Source organism: Paramisgurnus dabryanus, chromosome 11, assembly GCF_030506205.2.
Source record: "Paramisgurnus dabryanus chromosome 11, PD_genome_1.1, whole genome shotgun sequence".
NCBI lineage: Eukaryota > Metazoa > Chordata > Actinopteri > Cypriniformes > Cobitidae > Paramisgurnus > Paramisgurnus dabryanus.
This window is the reverse complement of record NC_133347.1, coordinates 15,976,936-16,004,580: the sequence shown is the minus strand read 5'-3', so window position 1 is coordinate 16,004,580 and position 27,645 is coordinate 15,976,936. Positions and strand designations below refer to the sequence as shown.

The 27,645-nt window shown below is 38.1% G+C and overlaps 2 protein-coding genes across 4 annotated transcripts in view; both read left to right on the top strand.

Annotated features, from left to right (window-relative positions):
- The window catches only part of kazna (kazrin, periplakin interacting protein a), a 32,281-nt gene extending 14,731 nt beyond the window's left edge, over positions 1-17,550 (top strand). For 2 of the 3 annotated variants that reach the window (XM_065247123.2, XM_065247124.1), the window contains exons 3-16: positions 4,996-5,187; positions 9,057-9,193; positions 9,297-9,467; positions 9,601-9,684; positions 10,423-10,597; positions 10,679-10,863; positions 11,015-11,138; positions 14,696-14,901; positions 15,222-15,340; positions 15,683-15,914; positions 16,178-16,279; positions 16,374-16,540; positions 16,735-16,855; positions 16,949-17,550. In XM_065247123.2, coding sequence (XP_065103195.1) covers positions 4,996-5,187; positions 9,057-9,193; positions 9,297-9,467; positions 9,601-9,684; positions 10,423-10,597; positions 10,679-10,863; positions 11,015-11,138; positions 14,696-14,901; positions 15,222-15,340; positions 15,683-15,914; positions 16,178-16,279; positions 16,374-16,540; positions 16,735-16,855; positions 16,949-17,107 — 2,174 coding nt within the window. In that variant the 3' untranslated portion in view covers positions 17,108-17,550. Of the gene's footprint in view, positions 1-992; positions 1,152-4,995; positions 5,188-9,056; positions 9,194-9,296; positions 9,468-9,600; positions 9,685-10,422; positions 10,598-10,678; positions 10,864-11,014; positions 11,139-14,695; positions 14,902-15,221; positions 15,341-15,682; positions 15,915-16,177; positions 16,280-16,373; positions 16,541-16,734; positions 16,856-16,948 lie in introns of those variants that run through there. The other variant, XM_065247125.2, reaches the window with a different exon arrangement.
- A 139-nt stretch (positions 17,551-17,689) lies between these two features.
- tmem51a (transmembrane protein 51a) lies at positions 17,690-26,609 on the top strand. Its single transcript, XM_065247126.1, has 3 exons — positions 17,690-19,835; positions 24,301-24,747; positions 24,930-26,609. Exons 2-3 carry the CDS (start codon positions 24,392-24,394, stop codon positions 25,330-25,332), a joined length of 759 nt encoding a protein of 252 aa, XP_065103198.1. The 5' UTR covers positions 17,690-19,835; positions 24,301-24,391; the 3' UTR covers positions 25,333-26,609.
- The last annotated feature ends 1,036 nt before the right edge of the window (positions 26,610-27,645 follow it).

The window sequence follows — 27,645 nt, the reverse complement described above, 5'->3', positions numbered from 1 at the left end:
AAATATGCTCTTTAATAAAGATGATTGTGACATCTCACATGAGGCTTTGACTTGCATGTAAACAATTAAAATAAATAGCGAGGTATGAGATATATTGCGCTTATCACTTTTCATCAACAAAATTAGAGAGATTTCGGTCAATATCACCCAGCCCTGGCACTCATTCAACCAAATAAATGAGATGTACAGTATAACTCTGAACACCTATTGGATTTTTGCTTACATGATGGGGAGAGGAGGGGCTATCAGATACAGTGAAAGTTTATCTGTAGAGACAATTACACTTTACAGTCTGTCGGTGACTGAGTAAAACAGATAACGCTGTCATTAACAGAACAATGTACAAATTGATTTTCTTAGAGTGCATTGTACTATCCGTTAGAAGTCCTTGTGGGAAACTGCTTATGCTTCCAGTTAGTAAACAACGTTACATGAGTACATAGTGCATAGTATGTCATTTGAGACACAGCTCTAGTGATCTAAAAGCATTATTGGGCATCATGGGCACATTATGATGCCCAAGTGCACAACTTGGACGAATAAAAAAAAATGTGTGCAACTGGTTGAGCATAGTGCAAATATAAATGTACAATGTGTAGATAAATTTTGACAAATAAATGGAAATAGATTCCAGTATGGTGGGTTTCCATTAACTTTTATACTGAGAACAGTGTGTTGGTTGTTGATTGTTAACTTGAGTATGTGTGGGTTTTCATGGTTTCTTCTTACAGGAATCTGGCAAGTAAGAGGGCTGTGTGTGTGGATGTGTTTGAAAAGAGAGTCATTATTACCTGCTTGAAATTCTGCACCTTGACCTTAAATCCTGCCTTTACCACTGTGTGTGTGTGTGTGTGTGTGTGTGTGTGTGAGTGTGTGTGTGTGTGAGTGTGTGTGTGTGTGTGTGTGTGTGTGTGTGTGTATTAAACAGTGGTGTCAGTTGTAGCTCCTCCTTTTTAAGAAGAGAAAGAAAAGGAGGGGGAGAATAGTTAATATCTACAAACCATGTGAGAGAGGCGCTCCCGGCAGGTGAAAATAGAGTTTGAGTTTTAATTTGTTTGCAGTTGATTGTTATTTGAGGCTTTTTAATCTGATCGCCCCACTTGGTCATTGTGGAAAAGGCAGGAAAGCAAGGGAATGAGAGGTGAATGTGGGTGAGTAACCGAATGGTCGTGAGTGTTTGTCCTCAGGTTGGAGCAGTGAGAGTTTCTGCAGAGCTGGTTTCGCTGGGAGAGCGCGTTTGTGTGTTTAGTGGATGTTTTGGTTGGAGTGATTCATGTGGTTTCTACTGTTTGTTTTGTAAATGCAATAAGAGGACCGTTAGATCATCTGGCACGTTTATATTCAAACAGACACGTGCCCGCACACATGCTGGAGCACACACATGCCTATTTACATTCTTGATTGAAACGAGGGTCTGTTATACATGAAACGTATTTTTAAAAGCAGGCTGTGATGAAGTATTGTCGAGTTTTGTTTGCACCCTAATTCCCCATCTTCAGAACACACAGCATCTGATGGGACTCTGGAAGCTGTTAAATCACACAAAATAGACCTGGCACCGTTTTATCACAGTGTACATAAACAGAAGATCAAGCTTTTCAGGATAGAAATGCACACATCATGTTGTGTTATTATCTAAACGTCACATGTGATGCAAACGTTAAGCATTAAGGCTCTTTCTAAAAACATCCCGATGACCTTTGACACTGTTTTTTTAAATGCACTGCAAGATAATCTGTGTTCGTGTAAAGGTAATGACATTGAAATGTTAAGCCGTGTTAAAGGTGTCCCACATTATTATATACTTTCCTTATTGTAAAGCTATTTTTAACAGCATATTTTTTTGTTTTGTCTTATACAAGCCATTGTTTGACCATATATTAGTGGAATTTAGGTGATTATAATATGTGAAGAGATCATATGCAAAACCCTCTAAGTGTGCAGGTGTTTGTCCCACCCCTCCTCAACTATGATTAGATGGCTGAATAAAAAGTGACATTGACAAGCTCAGCATTTCACCCACAGTTAAACATTTTTCAACACAAGACAAACGGTTATAAACGGCAAAAGCAGAATTAAACCTCAGCATCTTGCAAGTGATAGGTGCTATATAGCACTTAAAATGGTTCCCCTATGATTACGAGCCAGTGAAGCACTTTTAGTGCTATTTAGCACTGTTTGTTTTTAGAGTGTATCAGTGCATCTCACTAACGGCAAGATAGTTTATACAAGCAATAAAAACCCACCACAAAGGGGTTAACAATTTCTGAAACCTTCTGGCAAAGGTTTCTGTGGAGCTTTGCAGATTTTATGCGAGTCTGATAATGACTATTAAAGACATGTTGTAAATATATCAGTATATATTATTATGCTGTTATAGTTCTGCTCTATTTGATGCCAAAGTCAATGATATGTCCTTCTTCTGGCCTTCTCCTCAAGGCACACAAAGTCATTTTGTGTTTGACTGCACTAATAGAATTAATCAAACCCTTCAGCATGCCGCTATTAGATATCTGCCCTTTTCTCAAATGTCCTTAAAGGCTAAAACACTCAGCTGCATAAAAAGCCCACATATGCCACTTTTTATGTTCATATCTTTATAATGTCACACACATGATCAGTCCCATTTCTAAGGACACTCTGCCTCTCCTGCTTAATGGAGCACACCAGCACTGATGTCCTGTTTATAAAAGCACAAAAATAGCAAAGCACATAAAGAGTTCGGGGAATAATGCCACTCTTTTATATAATATTATTAAACAATATAAAAAATACATGTCTGGACAAGATACTGGTATAGATTGAACACTCACCCTTCTCTGAACCCAACTAATCTAGAGTATCATCTGCATTCTAGAGCCTTATTTTTGGATAAGCCGAGGTTAAAGTCCTACAGCTTTAATCCAGATAATGCAGCATGCCAGATCAGTAGTGCTGTCTCAAAGTAAACAGAAGAAGATTCTTGAGGTGCATTAGATGCCTGTGTCAAGACTTCTGCCTCTTCTGACAGGGAAGAACACCAGGCGCGCAGAATTCTTCACCTGTTTTCACTTGTAGAGTCTGTGCTTTGGTTATCAATTATATGAAAGAAGATTGTTTGTGTAAAACACTTCTGTCTTTAGAAAATAGACTGTGGTATGGGTTTAACCATATATACATTTTCACTAGCATACCTGCATATATATAATGGCTTGTTAATCTTTAAATAAGAGGAGAAAATGTTGCCCATGTCATATGTCTATTTAAATATATTTTGAAAGCCATGCCGTCACCCAACTATGCAAGGTGAAAGAAACCACGACACGGACTATATAACTTGCAGGTTTAGTTTTGGTACAATCAGATTCCACACCAGAAGCACACACCAACACCCAGATCTGTAAGTGAGATCACACTTCTAAAAAAACACGAACAAAATAGATTACTTTCAATTTGGTTGAAGTGTTGAAGAGTAAATGTACTGAGCATGGATGTCGCTGGGGTGGTATTTTTTCAAAATGTTCCTGTTGGTACCAAAATGGTAAAAGGGTATTGCCCTGACAATTTTTCACCATTTTGGTGACCGTGTCAGTTATTTTTAAGCCATTTTGGGTAAATATTGGACAGAACACACTGCTGGGTTAAAATTAATCCAATGCTGGATTGTTTTAACCTAACTGCTTTATTATTATAACCCATGGTTGAATAACAACAACTTAACATTGGGTCATTGTTAACCCCGCACGTGTTCTGTCCAATATTTACCAGTGGCGGCTTGTGACTGCTCATCCGAGGGGCACTAATTCAAAATAAGTTTTCGGAGTGTCGTGTGTTGCTTGCGTATTCAAAATATGTGATTGTTGCTTCATGTGCATCACTTGTTTTGTCAAAACAAGTGCCTGCTGCACACGCGTCAAAACCGTTTATGATAAAGGAGACGCTCACGTTCACAAAATACACGCAAGACACTCCCTTAACAGTAAACTTTGATTACGCATGAGATTATGCGAGTATCTGGCAAACGCGAGCGTCTCTTTTATCATAAACTGTTTAGACGCATCTGCAGCAGGCACTTATTTTGACAAGACACGTGATGAACACAAGATCTCTCGATGCGCAGAACACATATTTTGAAAAAGGAACCACACACATGACGGCCTACATACATGTTGTGTTGAACTTCGAGCGCCCTCGAGAAAGAAGTCACCGGCCGCCACTGATATTGACCCGTTATGAGTTAAAAATAACCCAGCCATTTTAGAGTGCAGTCTGATATCCTGATCTTTGGTACCTTATCACAGATCTCAGTATTTGAGGTTTATAATAAGAGTATTGCACATGAAACGAAAGGATATTAATATAAACATGACAGCTAAAGGTAGTGATTCTAACACGTGCTAATCTTATCCATGGACATGAGCCAGACAGCCAAAGCACACAAAACACACACACACATTCTCACAGCTGCTCTACAGATGAAAGGTGTTTGTTTGTGTGTGCGTGTAATAAAACAGTATTTTTAATGATTAAAATTGGAAATACTAAAACAGCTTTATATTTTTATATCATATTTTATATGCTTATATCTAGGTGTAAACCCAGAAATCAAAGCTGGTGTGCCATTTAAGAAGTATTTAATAAATAAAACACTTATTTGTTACATTTACATTACATTATAAGGTATAGATTTTATGCATTGTTTTATAAACAAATAAAAGAGAAGAAATATTTGACTGCAGTTTCAGTTAGTAAGCACAGCTCATGATTGATGATTCTTACAGTATGTGTAGTATGTGCAGATTCGCTTTGTGATTACTGTGAGGTGCATAAAGCCTCTGAAAAATTTACTTTTCATTCCAACACACCCTTTAACGACAGCCTTTTATGCTCTAAAGAAATGGCAGGAATGTTTTATTATGTGTTCCCCAATACCTGTACAGGTGTTTTTCTAGTTTCAGAGTCTTTGTGTAGGAGGTATATTAGGATTTTCAGTATTTTCATTTTCTTTATTTGTAGTGCTGTTGCATGAGGAGGTGGTGCGTCTGCAGGAGGAGGTGTCAGTATTAAAGCAGGTGAGGGAGATGCTGAACCGTGAGCTGGAGGAGACAGGAGGCGGTTGCACCGTGGAGCTGCTGTCAGTATCACAGCTCCGGGTGCAGCTGACGCAAAGAGAGCAGGAGCTGGACAGAGCAAAGGAGGCATTACAGGGTGAGTTCAACTTATTGAGTCTGACCTTTCACCCCAACTCTCACCCTATCCTGCAATGAGCTCGAAGTGAGCCGACTGACCCACAACCCCAAACCTCCCTTTTCCTAAATCAAATAAGTAATTGTTGAAAACGACTGTGACCATGGTGTGTGCAAACAGTGGACACTTTGCTATGTCATAAGACCAAAGAACTGAAACATTAGTAGGATGTATTTTGCCTCAAGACATTTATTGTGGATGTAAAGTGTGGAAATTTTATTAACAGCATTAATACTGCAATCATATCCATGCTGTTGATGTAATCCTGCTCTTCTTGCTGTGACTTGGTCTTTAAACTTACTTTCTCCAATGCCCTTCAAAGCCAAGTGAGAGAGTGATTAATAGATGTTTCTGTGTTTCACAGACTAAAGCACTATTCGGACGGTAATTGTTTCTTGTGGGGACGTAAGGTATTTTTACCATTTACAGAGGGTAGTTAGTGATTGTATTGGCATCGAATCCAGAATGTCAGTGTTTTTCTCCGACCACCCGCTTAAAAATCTCTGGCCGGATTACCTACTGTATTTTGATAAACAACAAGGTCGTATGGTAATTTAATTGCCGTCCGAATCCAGATCTCTGAGTTTATTAAAGGGGATCAATGCAAAAGTCGTTCTGCACTTTTTTAGACCAATGAACAGTACTGGACTTTGCATTTATTCTGCATCAGTGAAGCGGTTTTCTTTGCGTGCATTTTATACATTGACACATTCATAACTGAAATGATGAAAAGTATATGGAAAAAGTTTCATCATCGCTCCCTTATAGCGAGTGGGAGCTGATAAGAGTAAAGAGAAGAAAATCATGAAAGCGTTTATAATGTCTATTAGCATCTCTATTAAAATTTTTCAGTTACACGACAGTATTCCATTTACATATAATCAAGTATCTGGATCATGTGAATTATCATTAACCACACATGCATCACATTACCAGGTGTTTCGAATTATAAACTCTCACCTCCACCGCAAATGTATCTTCATCCGAATGCATGAGTTTTATCGCGGAGGAGGCATGCAAACATATTTTTACAGACATCTTTATGAGAAACAATTACAGTCTGAATAGGGCTTTAGTCAGAGATATTTTGATTGTTGATTACACATAAACAGCACTGTGGGTTTTGTCTTCTGTTCATAGTGCAGTCATTGCGCATGTATATGTGTTTGCCTGCCTGAACACAAACAAAAGCCTCCTGATATCACCTCTTCCAACATTAATAGAAACAAGCCATCTCATTCGGAAACAAGGGGGAAGGTTTTTTGTAATTTTTAAAACAGGCCCTTGCATTGTACGTATCAGGGAGAAATGAAATGATAAAGAAAAGTATTGTGCATGAATGCTGCAAATGAGAAGTCTTATCTTTCCCTATGATGGAAGAGGAGCATCCAATATTTAATTAAACACACATGCACACAGTTGAGAGGGAATTGGTTGGCTTCAGCTTTTAGAGGAGCTATTGATCTGAACATTCTCCGCTATTTAGAATCTCTTTTCACCTCCTACCAGGTGTTCTTCTCTCTCTGTGTGTGTGTGTGTGTGTGTGTGTGTGTGTGTGTGTGTGTGTGTGTGTGTGTGTGTGTGTGTGTGTGTGTGTGTGTGTGTGTGTGTGTGTGTGTGTGTGTGTGTGTGTTAAAGGATTTTTTTGTGTGCTGTTTGGCTCTTGTATAATGGGTCTTTAAGTGGTGGGTGAATGGACTCAATGTCCTTGGAAAAGATGGGCTGCAATTTGCAAGTCAGAGCAGAAGCTACAAACAACCTAAAACAGTCAATTACTGCCTCTGTTATCACACACAGTAAACACACACAGTAAACACACACACACACACACACACACACACACAGAGAGAGAGAGAGAGAGAGAGAGAGAGAGAGAGAGAGAGAGAGAGAGAGAGAGAGAGAGAGAGACTGGATATTGGGAATTAAAGTGTAAAAACTGACATTTTACTTGATAATAACAATAATAGGAATATGTAAATGGTAACTTATAACTGATTAGTGTTAAATGTACACTAATTGAAATACTGATACTTGTTATTTATCATATTTGTCAAAAGAAAAAGTATAGACAATTTTATTAGATATACTCTGATTTATTAGACATAATTAAGACAATGACATTTGCAATGATATTATATATGAATATATAGTGATGGAAAACCCTCTAAGTGCATCTGAAAAGTTTTCTTGTAAATAAGCAATTTATCATGCTCTTATATGTTTAAAGTGAAACACCACCATTTTTCAATATTTTACTATGTTCTTACCTCAACTTAAAGACAAATTAATACATACCTATCTTTTTTTCAATGCGTGCATGTTTTTCCCTGTTTTAAGATTGTTACATGAGTAGTTACACAAGTATATGGTGACACAAAAAAAATGTGGCAATTTTTGGTAACACTTTATTTTACAGTGTCTTTGTTACACATGCTACATGTAATTATTATAGTAATAACAGATAATTATGCATAATTACATGCAACTAACCCTAAACCAAACTCTATTCCTAACCCCAACCCAATAGTAAGTACATGTTGTTAATGATTATTACTTAGTACTTAAATGTATAATTACACTGTAACAGTGATGCCGTAAAATAAAGTGTGAACCAATTTTTTTTAAGCAGATAAAAATGAGAACTATATTGTATGGCGGAAGAGCACTTAGTTTGCAGCATTTTGACCTCGGTGCGCAGTAACATCATCACTCCTGACTACTCCCCTCTTAAACTTCCGTCAATATTACTGTGCCCGAGGTCAAATTGGTGCAAACTAAGTGATCTTCCGCCATACAATATAGTTCTCATTTTTTAATCCGCATAAAAATTTCCACATTTTATTTTGTGCCACCATACTTACTCTTGTAACTACTCGTGCAACAGTCTTTAAATAGGGAAAACATGGAAGTGTTTCGTGGCTTCTAAATTCATCCCTGTTTGGATCCTAAGGAATGAATAGAGGTTTCCAAATTCTAACACATTCATGACGCGCTGTACAAATATGAAGTGCACGCATTGAATAAAGATAGGTATGTATTAATTTGTCTAAGTTGAGGTAAGAACTAGGGCTGCACGATTTGGGTAATTTTTCCCATTGCGGTTATTCGTGGTAATATTGCGATGTGCGGTTGCGATTATAATAAATGGTATCATGAGTCAACTTGATAGGTTTTAAGGAAAATACACACACAGTTTAGTGATAATGCTAAAATGTGTATTTGTAAAACTAGTGTCAGTAATCTTAAATCCAAAATACCGCCATACAACAGACATAGAGTTTTTTTTTTTAGCTACCAGATCACTGTCAACCTCCTCTGCATCCATCTTCGCTCTGGTATTTCTACGCTTCGCACACACAAGTGACGACGCACACCACACACGTGCATGCCACACATGCACTGCCTTTTTTGTTAGTTTTTCTTTCTTTTTTAAACAGCAAGGAAAATCTTCAAACTGTTATCAGAAAGTTTGTGTTAACAAGTCCACACATTTATTTATTTAATATAATTGCAACATTTTGCTGTCATATAATTGCAGAAGCTGACATTGCGATTGCGATTGCGATGCGATTAATTGTGCAGCACTAGTAAGAACATAGTAAAATATTGAAAAACTGTGGTGTTTTCCTTTAAAATCAATAATATCACTTGAGGCATCCTCTTTTGATATTATAGTACTATCTTGACTTTAAGGCTTGTCCATTTATTATAATGTATTCTATACTTCTAGATGGACTGACAAATAAATGTATAGCATTTAATCAACACAGCCAACTTTCCTTTTGAATGTTTTTGCTCTAACCATGTGGGTAACTACGTTTCTCCTCCAGCTATGAAGGCAGACAGGAAACGTTTGAGGTTAGAGAGGACTGATCTTGTGAATCAAATGCAGCAGCTGTACACGACACTAGAGAGCCGTGAGGAGCAGCTCCGAGACTTCATACGCAATTATGAACAACATCGAAAAGTATATTTCATGCATTCAAATATCCATACAATAACTTTACGTGAACGCACTCATACACATAGGCCTGCATACTCGACACACTAAGACCGTTTGTGTGTTTCAGGAGAGTGAAGATGCAGTGAGGATCTTGGCAAGGGAAAAGGATTTGTTAGAGCGGGAAAAGTGGGATCTACGTCGACAAACCAAAGAGGCCACGGAACATGCCAGTGCACTCCGCTCTGCGCTGGACCTGAAAGAGAACAGGATCAAGGAGCTGGAGGCTGAACTAGCTATGGTAAGCAAAACATACCACAGGACAAATCAGTACTGAGGTTTTTAAGATGTGTGTTCCTATGGCTTAGTATCTTTAAATGTTCAGCCAAATGAGTAGCTCATAAACATCAGTGTTGTGTGTGCTTCTTTAACAGATGAGTAACATTATGGCTCAGAAACTAGAGAGTCGCGTGTTCGTTCGCTCTCCAGAGAGACCAGCTTCACCTAAAAATGTGTCGGTAAGATCAGCCAGGCCTGTCACTCAACCTCAAATTCTTCTCTGATTGGTCTGGACTGTTGGCTCTTCTTTGATATGCACAATTTGGACAGTGTGATTGGTTGCACGTCCAGTTTATTTTTATTAGAATCATCCAATGAGAATGCACTTATTATGAGTATAGAATGAAAAGCATGTGCCTGTGCATGTAAATGTATTTTTGTGTTCATCTCTGCATGTTAGTTTATTACAATATTATGGAGCAGAAATCATTTTATCTTAATGACAGTGGTGATGATGATTGCTAAGGGTGGTGATGATGGTGATAGTGATGTCCTTTTTGACTTTTATCTGCACACTTTTCCACATTTTTCCGCACAGTAGTGGTAAAATGTGTGGAATTCTGTGGAATGGAGTTAAGTATGGTTATTAAGTATAGTATTACTGTCACTACACTACATTGTTAATAAAAGATGTTTCATTTTATTCTCTTGGTGCTCCAGATATAGCAGCACGAGCCAGTATTAGCCAGCATGGACCAAATTGAAATCAATGCTGGTGTGAGCATTTCTTATCAGGAGAGATGTGTAGTATTTTGTGAATGATGACTGTGAATTCTGCAGACTCTATCTGGGCCTATTTATAAACACTTAATAGTTCTGAGCAACTATTCTGGGCAGTACTATATGTTTTTTTACACTTGTTTACAAAAACACTCGTTGAAAAACCTGATTGAATTAAATCTGTTTCTGTGTTCCAGGCAAAACAGTCTTTGGCTACCCTCACCAAAGACGTTCCTAAGCGACACTCGCTGGCCATGCCTATGGAGACTGTCGTCAACGGCAACCAAGAGTGGGCGATGCATGCAGAGCTTCCTCTGACTGCGGCGATACGACAGAGTCAACAGAATCTTTACCACTCAATGGACAGACAGGGTACACAAATGACACAATAATGATGTGTGTATATATAGACGGATGCGAACCAGGAAATTGAAACAACTTTTTTTCTGACAGTGTTAAAAGCGCCACAGTGCGTCTGTGACGCAGACGGCATCGGCATGATGTCATCAGCCGCGGCTCGTGTCAGTCCCTGTCACTCCAAACAACCGTCAGTCATCTCAGAAGCATCCATGATGGAGGGAGAAAGATGCTCGACTCCATCAGATTCACCACGACACAGAACGCATTCTCTCTGCAACGTAAGACACGCACACTGCGTCTGACTCGATGTGACAGTCCTCACTTTGCGAAACGAACGCGTGGACACGAATGTGTTCAGTGTGCCGTGACAGGGCACATTGTGGTACATCACTTTTACTTCTGTTGCTCATTATTTCTTTGTCTCTGCAGTCTCTAGAGGATTTAGAGGAGCAAAGGCGCAGGAAGAAGAAGGAAAGAATAGGACTGGGCTCACTGTCGCGGGTGTTCGGCAGAGGAAAGCAAAGGAAGTCATTGGATCCCACTCTGTTTGATGGTACTAATGCACCCGACTACTACATAGAGGAGGATGCTGACTGGTGACGCAGTTGAGAGCCTTTATGTTTGTGTGCATTACACTAGTTGTTCATGTGTGGTTCTCTATATGGTTCTCTGCCGTCTTTATAAGCACAAACTGACTGTACTGCAGTGGATCAACCCTCGAATGTGTGTGTGTGCTGTATGTGTGTGTGTGTGTGTGTGTGTGTGTGCGCGTGCGTGTGTTTACCTTAGCACCCACTTTAGCGTCTCACTAGAAACTTGAAGGACTGCTGAATGTGTAAATAACAGGTCATTGTGCACTCAGTGCTTGTAACTGTTTTTTTATCCTGGATGCCTTTTATGTCATTTACAGTAACTCTCACTGTCTCAGCTGTTTTTAATGTATTACTCCTGTGGGAAGTCAGCAGGGTACCCGGCCAACTCGGTGTTTATGAAAAATTAAGTTACACTGTGATCTAGAAGATATTTATTTATTCAAGCACAAACACATATTTAGATGATGAATGATGTAGTCAAGTGACTTAGCAGTCCACTGCAAAAACAAAAAAACATTTCTTAGTCAGAGTTTTTGTCTTGTTTTGCAATAGAAACCTTTGGTAAAGAGTAAGCATCTTTAAAACAAGACACATTTACTTAACACAGCTGTAAAACCTAACAGTCAACTTAACTCAAACAATTTAAGGAAACCTGTTGCCTTAAACCATTTAAGTTTTAATACACATACATTTAAGTACTGTGAACTTGAGTCATGTGCAATTATGCACTTATATTTAAGTAGTGTGAACTTAAATATAAGTGCATAACTGCATATGACTCAATTTGTTTAAGTTCACAGTACTCAAATGTATGTGTTTTAAAACTTAAAGGGTGTGCATAAAATGATTAAGGCTTGTATCATGAATTAAGATTAAAGAGGTCTTTGTTCTGATGAACACAAAGGAAGATATTTTGAGGAATATTTGTAACCAAACCGATCAGAAGCACCCTTGACTTCCATAGTAGAAATCAAAAATACTATGGAAGTCAATGGTGCTTCTGATTGGTTTGGTTACAAACATTCCTCAAAATATTTTATTTTGTGTTCATCAGAAAAAAAGGCATTTATACAGGTTTGTTACAATATGAGAGTGAGTAAATATTCAAAATACTCATTTTTGGGTGAACTATCCCTTTAAGAATTTAGTGGCAAATGTTTTTCTTTTTTTTAAGGCTATATCTTATAATTATGTCAATGTTTATGAAAACACACTTTCAAACTTTATCATCTTACAGTTTTATCTTGTTTTAAGGATGTTTTTCCCCAGGAAAACAAGACAAAGCTACAGATTAAGTAAATGCTATTATTTTTGTGGTGTGGTCATACTGCCTTTTCCACAGGAGATTTGTAACCATCATTATACATACTAACTCTGACAAAAACATTCATAACAACATGCTAACTGACCTGAGTACACCTGTTACTTGAGGACATGAAGACAAGAAAATGCAAAACAGGTCTCAGATCATTGACTATGGATACTCCAGTTCACTCAGTGTTTAGATAGCCGTCGAAGCAATTATCGTCATTGAAATCATTACTGTAACCTTTAATGAAGCAGGGTATGATATAATGCTCCACAGTAGTTTCCCATGATGCTTTGCAAGTGGGGACTGGATTACCTTTATTATACAGGGCCTTTCTCTTTCACCATTAAACTTTGTAATTATAGTCTCTTTTTTATTTTATTTTTTTCTGAAATCAAAGCTAGCTATCATTCAGTGGCAGATAGATTCTTACCATTGTGTACATTTCAATATTGCACTGATATGAAATGAAGAAATAAGAGTTTTTCAGAGCATGTAGTGTGTTCAGCTGGAGATGGAGAGATTGTGTGTCTCTCTTTCCCTGCTGTTTTGACTCAGGCTGGTGCTGAATAGCATGGAACTCTAAATGGCATGGAAATGAAAGTGGTATTGCGTTATATAACTACAGATTATTTTGAAATAAATGCAAAAACACTGAACTGAGTGTGTGGCTGAGTTCTTTGCTCTGCAATTTTTTGTGGTTTGGCACTCTGGCTCTTCGAGCTGAATGCTGCTTGGGTACAATGTTGTATGTAATCATATCACTAATAACTTATTAACTCACTTATTACATAATTAACCAAATAAGAAATGTATATGCATGTGTTTTTTTGTTTGGAAAGTATCTCGGAGAAAATGCACTTTATATTCTTTATAGACAAGATTCAAGTTTTTTGCCTTCGAAAAGCACACAGGATGCTCCCCCCTGTGACATGTCATATCACACATTTGCTAACATAGATAATCATGCTTTACACAAACGAATCGAGTTCAGTCAACTTAAGTACATTTTGTCATTGAAGCAAAAAGCAGGATGGTGGGATGATTCAGTGCAGTGGTTCCCAACCTTTTTTCACTTCAAGGCCCCCTAGTTGCCACAACAATATTTGAAGACTCGATTTTTCCACATAAAATTAAATGGAACTTTGAATGACTAGACAGATGTATATTTGCTACGAAAATGGCCAAAAATAAGAATCATCTTAATTTTTGCTTGTTTTAGCTTATTTTAATGCTTGTTTTGTCAATTTTTTACAAATTTTAAGTCATCTTGAGGCCCCCTCGGAAATCTGCTGGGGCCAAATTGTGGGCCCCGGCCCCCTGGTTGGGAAACACTGATCTAGTGCAAAGAAGTGTGCAATTCAATCAAAATGCTGATAAAATAACGTGTGATTACAAATGTTCTATTTAATTTTAAAATAGTGCTTACAAATTTTCTATTTAATTTCAAAATAATTACACATGGAAACATTTGACCTATTTTTTTTTACTTTTTACTTAAAATGTTATGTTTATTTGTACTGAAAGAAACGTTGTATTCAATTAAAACAGCATCTTAAATATAAACAGTTTGGTACCCTAAAACAAATTTTTAGTTTAAGTGCCAATTATGGACGTACGCGTGTATTTTTTTAAGAGATATTGGTGTGCCATCTGGTGGTGGAATTAATTATTTGTGTTACTTATTATTGACTTGACATCAGTATCATCCAGTCATGGAGTTAATGTGTAGATCTTGATTGGATGATGTTTGCAGTACCTTACTATATAGTGATGTGAATTGAAAAATGTGTACCGTGAATCTATTCTCTCTTTAAAAATTGCTTATTACACGGCGCTCTGGAATACTTGATGCTGATTGGTCAGGCGATTACATCCGCTAAAACTTGTAGCACACAGCTCATTTTAATCGGTACTACTTACGCATAAGTTCAGTGTATAACTAACATCTCTTCTCACGCCCAATTCTCATCCAATTATTTGACAAGTAGCCATTTAATGAACATTATATATTGTACATCCAATTGGTTGCTATTGAAAAATACTGAAATTTTCTTATAGATTACCCCTTACGTAACAATTATTTTTTAGCGCTTTTCATTGACAGTACTGAATATATAATTCTGTCCGTACCTGATTCAGTCAGACTTTTGATTATGCTGATTATTAACCGAAGCACCGCCCTTCTCCTATTACACACCAATCTAGACTCAGACAGTATGTCAAGCCCCGCCCGTCTCAGCGTGAGCCTATCGGAATACGAGGATCAGCTGGATCGCCTGCAGCAGGTGGAGCTCGCGCGGACGGTGCCCATGTCCCGGTGGCGCGCGGGAACCGTGCAGGCGTGGCTGGAGGTCATCATGGCCATGCCAATGTACATGCGAGCCTGCGCAGAAAACGTTAAAAGCGGCAAGGTAGATTATTGCTTGTCATTGTGCATTGATATATACACAACAATAAACTTTATGCAGTTAATATATACTTTCTATAGTTACACGTCATTTATATATAGTTCTATATGAAAATGTTGCCATCACACAAGAGCAGTTAATCAGACCAGTCTTTTACAGAAAACCCCACATGAATTTGAGATGTTTTAACATACAGTAAGCCATGGGTTTAAATGAGGAAAAGTTCAAAAACAAAATGTGTACATGTGAAATCATGTCTTTTATGTAAGGGTTGTTTGGTCAGTGTTTCAAGTAAACAATGATCTCCATGTGGGTTTATTTAGGTTTTATTAGTTCTTACCGATGATGACCTGGAGTTTGTTTTGGGGATAAGTAATTCAATGCACCGCAGGAAACTGCGTCTGGCTATTGAGGACTACAGGGATGCAGAATCAGGACATGGGTGAGTCCCCCACACACACATCTAAAGGCCACACCACGACAAGTCTCAATCACTTAATTATTTTTCAATGAGTAATTTCAGCTTTTTATATATATCCTGTTAGGCATCCTGTTAATTATTTTTCATTGTGTAACTAATCAAGGTATAATTAATAAAGTTTGTGCTCCCCGAGTACCCGAACTTGACCAGAGCATATTTCGGGAAATGTTTATAGTAACACAAATGTTTCCTTATGTACAGTGCAACACCGGCATGTTCATGTTTTTAAAATGTACACAGGTCAGAAGTTACAGCATATCAGGAATGACCCTTATGAACTGTATGTGTTAATGTATGTTATAGTCTTTCTAAAGCAGCAGATATGGATCATCACTGGGTAGCTCAGGCGTGGCTGACTGATGTCGGTCTCCCTCAGTACTCTCAATTCTTCCACACTCACCTGGTGGACGGACGTCTCCTGAGTACACTGACACGCGCCGACCTGGATAAACACATGCATGTGTCTAAAAAATCCCACCAGAGCAGCCTTCTGCTGGGAATACAATTGCTACACACACTCAACTTTGACAAAGAGGTATAACAATGTGCAAAGAAATTAGAAAGCCCACCGGTATTCCTGGAACAGCATGTTGGAAATTTGGTCAAAACTTACAAACATGTATGCATATAAAAGGGTTGATTTATAGTTATGATCCATATTTTGGGGGGCCAGTGTCCCTAAAATGTAATTGGAGACTATATGCCACACTTAAAAATGTATGCCTGTCTTTGAACAAAATAACACATGAATAATGATAACCTGCTAAAACTCAATATTGTAATAAGGTTTTATTGCAGATTCTGCAGTCCAGGCGAGCTGAGTGTGAAAATCAGAACACAGATCCAGTGGTGTGGACTTGTCATCGCATTATGAAATGGATCAAGGAGATTGATCTAAAGGTATCAGAGAATGAAAGCAACAGTGTTCACTGAGAAAGTATAAGTGCTGGTAAATGGACAACAGAAGAGAAAGTGTGTATGTGTGTTCATGTAGGAATTCGCTGACAGTCTTCAGAATAGTGGGGTCCATGGAGCTGTAATGGTGTTGGATCCCTCCTTCACATGTGAAACCATGGCAACAGCTTTATGTATTCCAAGCAACAAGCACATGGTCCGCCATCACCTGAATGAAGAGATGGAGGCACTTGTTAGTGCTGTCAGGTAAGACATAAAAGGAGAGTGTCAGAGAGAACAAGAGAGAGAGAGAGAGAGATACTCTATTTATTGGGTTGCACTATAGTATGTGTCTAAGAACACTGCAAATTCAAACATTTCTATGTAATGGATGATTTACTGAATATATAAGATAGACAGTCCAGTATACCTCAATAGATTTCTGTGCTGTATCTGTTCAGGGCAGAACTTGATCAGGAAGTTGAACCTTTGGGAACTCCACCCACACTACGCAGACAAAGTTCTCTAAGCAGCTCCTCACCCAGTTCCCATGATGACCAGCAGTCTTTGAGAAGAGTGAAGGTACAACATCAACTTGAATCTTGATTGAATGCTAGATTTATGAGACCGTATATTCATATTAATTAATACAAAATACGATGTTTCTTCCCACAGCAGCAGCTGGGTCTCAGCCCAAAGGATCTCACTGGACAGAGGAACAGTCATCAAAACCGGTCGGGCTCATTTCCCAAGATTGGACTTCAAGAATTCTCGCTGCAAAGAGAGCGTTGCCCAGTTCGACATTTTTCTGCTGCGGAGCTAACGAATGTCTGAGTTCTCTTGCCAGAACACTTATAAAGAATTTCAGAATTGTATTTTTCCAAATGGTGGAAAGTTCATTTATCATAACAAAGTTTAACAAAAGTTTATCACCTTCTCAATAACTTTTGAACCGTCTGTTTGCCAGTGGAGGTCTTGGCATTGTACTGTATAGTATGCCTTATGAAGGTTGTGTGGTCTCACAAAAGACATTTTCAAAATATGTTTCAATAAGCACATACTCTTTGAAGATTAATTTACCATTTTATTTAGCTAAGTTCAGGAGGAGCACAATATATATAGTAGGGTGTTGTGTAGGGGGAAGTACTCTGGGTTTGAGCTAAATTCCGAGTTCGGAGACCTCCCCTCAGATAGCTTGCCAAATATGACTTATCATATTTGATTACATGTTAAAGCCACAATATGTAAGATTTTTGTAATAAAATATCCCAAACTTACTTGCACAGTGTAATATATTTCATGAAAATTCCTTTTTTAAATAATGGCTTTTCCCCTATCTCCCTTGTACTTGTTGCCCTTTTAGTGACTTAAAGGTGGGTGTTTTCTGTTAAACATTGTTGATAGTTGAAATCACCAAAACAAGCAATGCCCCTCTCCCAAAAAGATATGGACTAAGCATGCTGCACAAGTGAAAAGTGAAGCTAAAACGTCTCAATCGCCCCCCAGTGACTGGTCCTAGTATAGGTCATAAACCCCGTCTCCCCTATTATTCGATGGGACTTGAGACCAACTCTATGATATGGACCCTCTTTTGATAACCCTGCCCATAGACTGTAAAAAAAAGATGGACGATGCGACGTCGCCTCCTTCCATAGTAATGAATTGAACCTAAAAATGTACGACCATGGTCGCCGTCAAGTTACGTAAAAATGTCAGTTTGGAAACAAAGGCATGCGCAGAAGGAATTATCCGTGGAGCCAGAGGTGGGGCCGGAATTTTTTATTGGAAGTGTAAATATTTTTTTTATTTAGAGCAATGTCTCATTCGTTTGAATGGAGAGGGTGGGGTTTATGAATTGTACTGCAGCCAGCCACCAGGGGGGGGCGATCAAAGAGCCAGAGGCTTCACTTTTCAAGGCGTATGAGGCACACCCGGCCCTGCTCCCCACATCCGTACGCAACGATGTCATAAATGAGTTAGCAATGTGCTTTATGTTAATCCAGGTCAAATGTGTTTTGGTAATACTGTTAAAGGTAAAGAAAACAATAATTCACTACCTCATCCTTGAACATGATTAGCGAATTCCATACGTCTCTGGATAGTAAAAACAATATCTCTCATTGTGCCACTCTCTCTCAAATAAGCTTTGCCTTTGTTATTATGTTATTGTGAAATAGTGAACTCCAGTGGTGAAAATCCTACATATTGTGCCTTTAATGCAAACTTGTAAAAGGAAATCATGACTAAAATTTGTGGAACTGTACATTAAACATTCTTAGTTTGCCTATGTATCCACTCACTTTAACAGTAAATCCTGCTTACATTTTTTGTTATGTGTAATAAATCAATAATTAGTATGCCACCAAACCCAGGTCTTATCAATTGGTAGGTAATTATTATCTGAATGACTGAGAAACGATCAGCATATCTGACTAATTTGGATTTACATAGGAAGTGTACCCTGTACTGAGAGGAGGTGGAAGCAAGAATTTGTGGAACTCGTCATGTTCCTCACTTTAAAAAATATCTTACTTTTTTTCTTTCCTTTTGTCAATCTGCTCTATTTTATCCCAGCATAAAACACAAACAACGCTTTTAGAGCAATGCTTTTTTGTATGTGTTTCTCTTAAGTTCTTGTTACAGTCCTTTTACGCATATTTCTAGAATAATCTGTTGGCCTGCCTGCAATTTCCTTCATTCCCACACAGGATTAATGAAGTACTTTATCGTTCTGAGAAGACTACATAAGAAACTCTCTGTTCTGCGTACTATTAAATTACATGACGTTTCTTAACTTAAACAACCGGTCTTGAGAAAGCACCTTGTTCGTATATGGTGGACCTTTGTCCAGTAAATTAACACTGTCAGATTCACAACAACCCATAAAGTAGTTAAATATTGTTCAGCTTTAGTTCCACTCTAGGAATTGATGCAATTGAATGAATCATGACACAGGCACGTAGGTGATTTTTATGTCCACCTCTGCCTCCAAACAGTGATATCTTAAAACTACAATATTACTATGGTAATTTTAATCACCCATAGTAACCCATAGTTCTATAATTCTAAAAAAAAGAAAGAAAAAAGAAAGACAGAAATATAGGGAAATGTGAAAATAATATGTTTCTTATGGCTGCTTGAGTTTCAGGAAGCTTTCTGTTGTTTTAATGAGCAGTAAACTACATTGTGTTTATTTTTAGGCAAAAAATAATGTTGTAATTTTATCTGGACTATGTGAATGTATTAACTTTAAAAAAAAAAACACTCTTAAGTTTAATTGATGATCAGTATTGCTCATTATCAGATGACTAAAAAGTTGTACCCCCCTGAGCACAAGGGCGGGGCAGTTAAGAGTTCGAACGTGTCTTTCAAAGGGTTAATTCTAGAGACAGGAAGATGTTCGTGTCTGTAAACTCAAGGCCAACCCATTTTTAGGACCTCAAGTTTTTGTCGTTCAAGAATGTGTACCACGCTCCGGTATATATGTGTGCTCCATTGGATTGAAAGTGATTTTTAGCATTTTCACGGACTGACTCTTCAGACCACAATGAAAGCTTTTACGGTAAGCCGCACGACAGGTCTAGTAAACTTTGAGTAGCTTTCCTCAAACTTTTGTTACAGTTTACATGACCTTCCCCAGTTGTCGTGATTTTTTTTAATCTTAAATGGATCTTGTTGTTATCTTAAATTGATCTTTTTTATTGAGATTTTTTTCTGTAGTCCTCCGTTTAGTGTTGACTAGCATTTACGTTCAAAATGCGTTCAGTCTGTAGATGATTAATTGTCCGCGGTTTTTCGGTGTGTAACGGAACGCGACTGTTAACTTGTATTTAAAAGGTCGTTGGTGTCTTGCTTGCATTACCTATTCTTTATTTTAATCAGTTATTGTGTGTTAGGTGCACATTGATATTAATAGTTACACATTTTAGGGCGTCCGTTAGCCAAACAGAGCTGGACAGAATTATATCGACATGTATACCTAACAAATAAGCACGTTGTCACAACGTAAATGTGTTTGTTTGCGGATTTAATTAGGTTTGCATTGATTGACCTAGGCAGCAGACAAGTCAGTTTATACATTTTCAATGGTAGTGTTTGTGTGTGGGTGCGCGCGCGTGCCCAGATGTACATCTGAAATAACCAACACACAGTCCGCGTGTCTGTGCACAATTATTCTAACTTACGTGCCTCGTGTCTTATCTCATCTGGCTAGGTTTTCTCCTTAAAAGAGAGGAAATACCTGCCATTCCCTGGCATGCCTTTTTTATTTGGTATTTGTGTCATTTGATCTTTCTGCATGCTTGGACATGTTCTGTATATTAGGTTTAGTATGTGTGACTTACTTTCTTAATCTTGTTTAATTGTGTAAAGGAAAATTTTCAACACGTGAAATCTAGTCTAAACTTTAAGATTTTCTCAATGCAGACTTTTATTGACCTTGTAAGGCAAGACACAGAGCTTGTGAATAACAGCCCACATTTTCCCAAACACAGTAAAATATGAGTCACTCTCGAAAAGATGCAAACAGATGCCATAACAAAGCACCTGGATCTACAGATGCTTTAACTGCGTTTACACTGATCTGAGAGCTTGATCTGATTTTGTTTTCGTGCTAAGAAACGACAAAGAGTGCGGTAAAACTTATCCCAGACCTGCCCGTACAGATACTTGCTGTATATGCATGACACAGCAAGGTATGATGTGTGCATGTTTTTGTTTTTAATTTCTTTCAAGCAATAAGGCACTTTTTTTAGCTACCTGCCTGGTTTTTTACATAAACCCTCTCAGTGAAAGCAGATGAAATTTCACCATCTGTCTGTTCGGGACAGCCGTGAACTCCTTCACTTTACACCTGAATCAAACTCATTCATTTCCATGCACCTGTAACTAAAGCTCAGTCGGAGGTTCGCCAGCCTAATCTTATGGCAGGGTGTAAGGCAAGTCTGACATATGTGTGTGCGCGTAGGCCGTAAATACGCTTGATAGACCTTATCGCTTCCGAAGTACACACCTGGTTGGTAAATTATTATTTTCACAGGTTTCAAGGAAAAACTTCATTTATGCATTTGAAAAGTTAATGTTTGCTTTAAATTAACCATTTTTATCAGGCTTTATTATGTTCAGGTTTAGTAATTTCACTTTAATGACAATGAAAAGATTGTTAGTCAGTAATCGAAATGCCTTATTTTTACAATTGTCACTTTAATTTCATTGATATTTAACATATGAACATATTTATCTCCCTGTAAAGTGCATGCAAGCTTTTTTGGCAAAGTCTCCACTTGTAAAAAGGTTTCAGTCACTTTCACTGTGCTTATCCAATAAAGGTAAAAGGCTCAAAAGTTGGTCAATATTCTAATGTGTTTTGTAAACCTCCTTAACCACGTAAAAACTTTTGCAGCTCAACAATTGAAACCAGTTTCTTCCACGCAATTCTTCTTCCGTGCACTTAAAGGGATAGTTCGGCCAAAAACGATATTAAACCCATGATTTACTCACCCCCACCGGAAGGTAGTTTATAACGTTAATAACATTTTAAATATGGATATTTCTACAACAACAACGCACGGATTACCCACAGAAGACCTTTGTTTATCATCCTGGAGCCGTTTGGATTTAATTTGTGAAGGATGGACGCACTTTTTTGGACTTGAAGGTCGTGGACTATTGCTGGACCCCGTAACATTACATTTAATCAACAAAAAGATCTAAAATATTTTCTAAAATATCCGAAAATGTGTTTGTCTGAAAAACGATGGACATATGCAACTCGGACAGCTTGGGGGTGAGTAAATCATGGGTTTAATATCGTTTTTGGCCGAACTATCCCTTTAAAGCAGTGTTTCCCAACCAGCGGGCCGGGGCCCACAGGGGGCCCTCAGCAGATTTTCAAAAGGGCCTCAAGATGACTTATAATTATTACAAATTGGACAACAAGCATTAAAGCAACACCAAAGAGTTTTTTTATCTTTAAATAATGTTTCCAAAAAAGTTTCAGTCGTTCATTCACTCGAAACAGGGTGAACCGCACTTTCACATTCGCTTTGCAGCCCTCTATCGGCCAAAACCGCACTAAAGAAGTTTCCAACCATCGGGCCGCAGTCCTGTAGTTCGAGTGAACACTACAAAAACTTGCTTTACGGCAGACCTACAATCCAATCAGAGCCAGCGTTGCTGCAGTAGGCTAAATTATTCACGACAGTGGTTATGTACAGTTCCGCTTCCAACCTGTAGGGGGAGCAAAGAGCAAAAAAGTGTTGCTTTAAAATAAGCTTAAACATGCAAAAATCATTTGGCCTGACCCCGGTAATAAACGGATTTGAATTATTTGATGAATGTTTAATACGTGCCAGCAGCATACATGTGAAGAGCATTTGGTCAATATCATAATGTTATTTTTGACAGAGGTGGCATTTCTTAAATATATACTTTTGGACTAATTTCTGTAAAAATGTGTTTTCTATACCAGGAAAGTGACAAGATGAAAAACACTATTTTCTGTTACAAACTTTCACATAGCATCTTTAGGTTATAATCATATTAAAAATTCAAATCCATAATTTGATTTTCAAAGATTTATTTTAAAAACTGATTATTTTTTCTGCCAAATGCAATAAATCCATAAGTTTTTTTTTCAAAATGCTTTAAATCTATTGAATCAATATATTAATGTGTATTCATCTTTGTCATGTTATATTCATTTAGTTAACTAGTGGTATACACTGATAAAAAATAAACAAAGTAATTAATTAAAACACTTACTTTGTCATATTAAGAACATTGTCATTGCTACTGTCATCTTTAGGATGTCGTCGCTGAACTTTTTGACAGCGTAAAATGTTTTGGTCCTCCTCGATTTTCGTTGACTGAGTAAAATAATAGAAAGTTTTTCATAAGATCCGCTTTGGTCAATGTGTTAGCATGACCGAAGCTTGATGCTGTTGTGTGAGAACAAGCAACAGTTGACTTTTTTCCATCTCCCGAGTGCCTCTCATCTCACATAAATTATTTGATTTTGATGGCTTACGTTTCTTCCCCGCCACAGAAAACCACCACAGGTTTATCAATGCCATCAAAAGTATTATTTTGTTTTTGTTTGTTTGTTGATCACGAAGTGCAAAGTAGATGAGGAAAACTAAGATTCTGTGTGTGTTCAAAGTGCCGCTGTCATTGTTTACAATGTGTGGAATGGTGCGCTGTGATTGGTTAAGCGGATTTATTGCGTTCTGCAGAGAAGGAGGACTGGTGCTTGTCGCGGTTTGGAAAGAAAGAGCGAAAAGATGACAGAATAACACTGCGGATATCGGGTTTTGCATAAAATAAAGAATTTACTTTTTAATACTGACCAGATACAATACTGATTTTGGCTGTAGCTAATTAAAAAAAGGCGTTTATCGAACCAAAACTCTTCATGTGTGTGTGTGTATATTTTATTTATATATATATATATTAGACCCAGTTCCTGTTGCTGTGAAGGTCATCGCACCACTGATCTTCTGGCTGTCCTTCAACGTGATGCGTGATGCGCGAACCAGTTTAATCCGCTTACCCGATTCCTATCCCAACCATGTCTATATATTATAAATATAAATATTAATTTCTCCCTAGGGCTTTTTGTCCTTCTAGGATTTTTTCCCATTGGGTTTTCTCCTAGGGGGTTTTTTAGTCCCAGGGAGAGTCAGCCAACTTTGGCTTAACTTAGCACTTTACTGTATACGTTACATTATTAATATGCTCGCTTACACGGTTTTTTATCCTTAGCCGCTATATTCTACTTATACTATGTATTGATTTTCAATGTTCTCCTCTACATCTACTCATGTAAAGCTGCTTTGCAACAATTAACAATTGTGAAAAGCGCTATATAAATAAAATTGAATTGAATAGTACACACAAATTATATTAGTAATAAATCAAAATTTAATTGTTTTGCAGCCATAATTGTATTTAAAGTCAAAATGTCCTCTCTGAATAGTCAAACAGTTTTTTTGATATTTGCTGATATGGCTTTATTTTTCTGTTTACAGACTGACTGAAAGAACAATCAGCAACAGGTCAAGAAAAGAAAGACACTTGAGATTAAACTAAACTAAAATAAGGAGATTCAAGCCGTGGTCCATGGTGAGGTTTGGAAGTATGTCTTACAGTGATCAGACTCCACCCAACCCCAGAAGAACCAGCAGCACAAACTCTGGGGCTCAATATGCAACTGCTGCTCTGGGCGTGGGCCTCATTGCTTTAGGGATTGTCATGCTTGTGTGGAGTGTGGTGCCTTCTGGGACAGGAGGTAACAGCTCCAATTCGGGATTGGAGCCCGGTCATATTCGGGACACCTCATCCGTGGCCTTTGTGCTGGCGGGAGGAGGAGTTGCTCTGCTGCTGCTTTCCGTGTGCCTGAGTGTACGGAATAAACAGCGAGCAGCCAGGGAACTGCAAGCCAGCAACGCACACGCAACCCAACAGGAGGGGGCAAGGTGAGTACATATTTAAATACACACATGCACAGTCTTAACATTTAAACTTATGCATTTTGTGCAAGGAATACATTTTATCAGCATGTGTGTTCCTGGGAATGCTGTGCTCTACCAATTAAGCTACTCATTTATTTCTTGTATGCATTTAAATGTGTTTTGTTTTTTTGTATCTGTATGTATAGGTTGGAACAGTTAGCTCAGGGTTTCATGGTCCCCACTTATGAGGAGGTGGTTGGGAGTGGCCAGTACCCCATCAGTCAGTCCTCCGGGCGGAACAACAGCACCACCCAGCTGCCTGCTTATGAGGAACTAGTAGAAAATCAACAGGTCGTGGAGGAAGTTTCTAGCCCAGCACGAAGGCACTCGTCCCAAACCGAGCCCAGCAATGGGGCAGGAGGACGCAGAAAAAGCCGTCCCGGTCGCAATCTAATTCCCCTTAAGATCAGGCGGATCAAATCTGAAAACATGAGAAGGAAAAGCTTAAGCGATGCCCCGCAGAGCTTTGTTTTCACCATCGAACCCCTCACACCACCCCCACAGTATGACGATAAATCATTGCCCATACCTTCAGACACACAACAGTGAGTGTTTACACTAACACTGGGGTGTGAAAGTGAAAAGTGCGTGGTGAAGTGTGTCTACCTCCTTTATGAAATGCTCCAATGCTGCATTTTTGATTGCATGTTACTCTGCTAGAGACGAGGGACAAAGGAGCGCAAAGGATCATGGGAAAGTAGTTTGTTAACGGTAACTGTATTATGGGAAGGCAATACAGTGCATCCTTCCCATTCTGGTTGTACACTTTCCAGCTGTTGATCATGAGAAAGAGCAGCCGATGGTGATCCTACTTGAACTGGATTTTAAAAAAATGTTTACTGATCATCTGGTGGTCCTCCCATTAAACTTGAATTTGAGCATCTAAGCTCTTCGGACCTTTTTCATAGGACGTCCACAAACATTTTCACTAAACTGACACTAGACTGTAAACTGTGAGTCACTTTAGCACTGTTGCGTTATTGCACTAAAGTCTGTGTGTTTGTTTGTGTGTGTGTGTGTGTGTGTGTGTGTGTGTGTGTGTGTGTGTGTGTGTGTGTGTGTGTGTGTGTGTGTTGTATAATGTAGGGCTGTTGAGCATGAGTGCACATGAGTTTTGTACATTTTTGTTTTCTAAATTTAGCTACTTTTTATGTTAACCTTAACTTTGTTTTTGTGCAAGTAGGATTGTACTTAATCCTGGCCTTGTTGTTAGTGTGACAGACTGTGAGATCATCCGTATGTGTGTCTTACGACACAGAGACGCTCTTTGACCCTGCAGCTGTCTGTTATATCACCCTTACAAGCACACATACAACACAGAGCATTTCTTGTCTGCTTCTTTCGCTAACTTGCATGCATAAACACACAGTCTTTTCATCTCTCTGTTTTGTTGTTAAAACATTGATAATTGATGTGTATGAGGAGAACTGGGCTTCTTTGTCCAGTGTGGTTCAAGTGCTACATCGTCAATATTAAGACACATCTGGTTATTAATAAAAACAGTGTTTCATGTTCTAAAAAAAAAATGCTAATGAAACTGCAGTTTTTTAGGAATGTGTAAAAAAAAATTTTCATTGGTGATGTCATGATTTTTTTGTATGTTGATTTATTATATTTTGTAATGTTTTCTATTGTAATCTAGTGATGTAAGAGATTAAAAAAGGTTTGGCATAAAGATGTTATTTAAATAAAAATCCTAAATTATTTTTGTTAGGAGGAACAGTTATCTCATTGCAAAATGAAGAATGGGCGTGTGAGAAATGTATCCTCAAGTACTTTTGTCTTTGTTAAACATTTAAAAGGTTTGTATGATCATTATTATTATAATACAGTTTTGTTGATTGATAATCCTTTTTATAGATTGTCCTTCAAAAGTATAACAAAATAAAGATTGTAAAATTGCAAAAATCTAACATCTTGATTGTAATTCTATCATTTTCAAAGTTACCTTCAGTGTGTGGTGTTCAGTTCACAAACCATGACACGTGCAGTATGAAACCCAGATGCTCCACCTAGTGGTAAAGTATGATAATACACGTGGTGTGAAACTGATCTTGCACAGCACAGCAAACCAACAGCAACTACTAAGGGAAGGGCAGGTTAGTAACCACAGGTGTTAGTGCATTTCTCTACAGTTACAAATTCATTATTTTAAATTAAGTTGTTTTGCAAATTTTTTCTGGCAAAGGTCGGACTGCAAACAAAGAAAAAGCAACTAGCCACACTAAATTACTGTCACGATCGCTATACTAGTTTCAGTCAAAATACTAATTAAATACGGTTTCGGACGTAAAAAACCGGACTATAATTTGCTTGCCACCTAATGGTTACATCGCAGGTCTGTAATCTCAACCAATTAGTATAAAATCATCGAAATATTGGCGTAAACAACCTGTCCCTGCTTGCTTGAATAACGTAAAACGACAAGTGTTGACTGGTAAGAAAAATACGTCATGCTTATAAAACAGCTTAGCTGTTGGTCTCTGAGCCAAGTCATACAGTAGCTGGATTTGTAAGCTAGTAAGATTGTTTTTAATCAGTTGTGTAGCTGTTCAGGCTGACAGGCCAGCTGAACACCAGGTTTGCCAGGCTGCCGTACCCTACAAAAAAAATCGAGCATAAGCTGGTTTTCGCGGGTCTCGTATCTTGGTTTTAGCTGGTATTGCTGGTGTAGCAAGCTAGTTTTGGTCGCTTTTTAAGGTGGATTTAGCTGGTCAGGCTGGAAGACCAGCTGACCCACCAGCTTGACCAGCTTTTTCCAGGCTGGGAGAACCAGCTTAAACAAGCTCTGCCCCCTTAAACCAGCTTCCAGCTTATGTTGTTTTTTTGGAGCATAAAAGTTTGATTTGATTTCACTTTCAT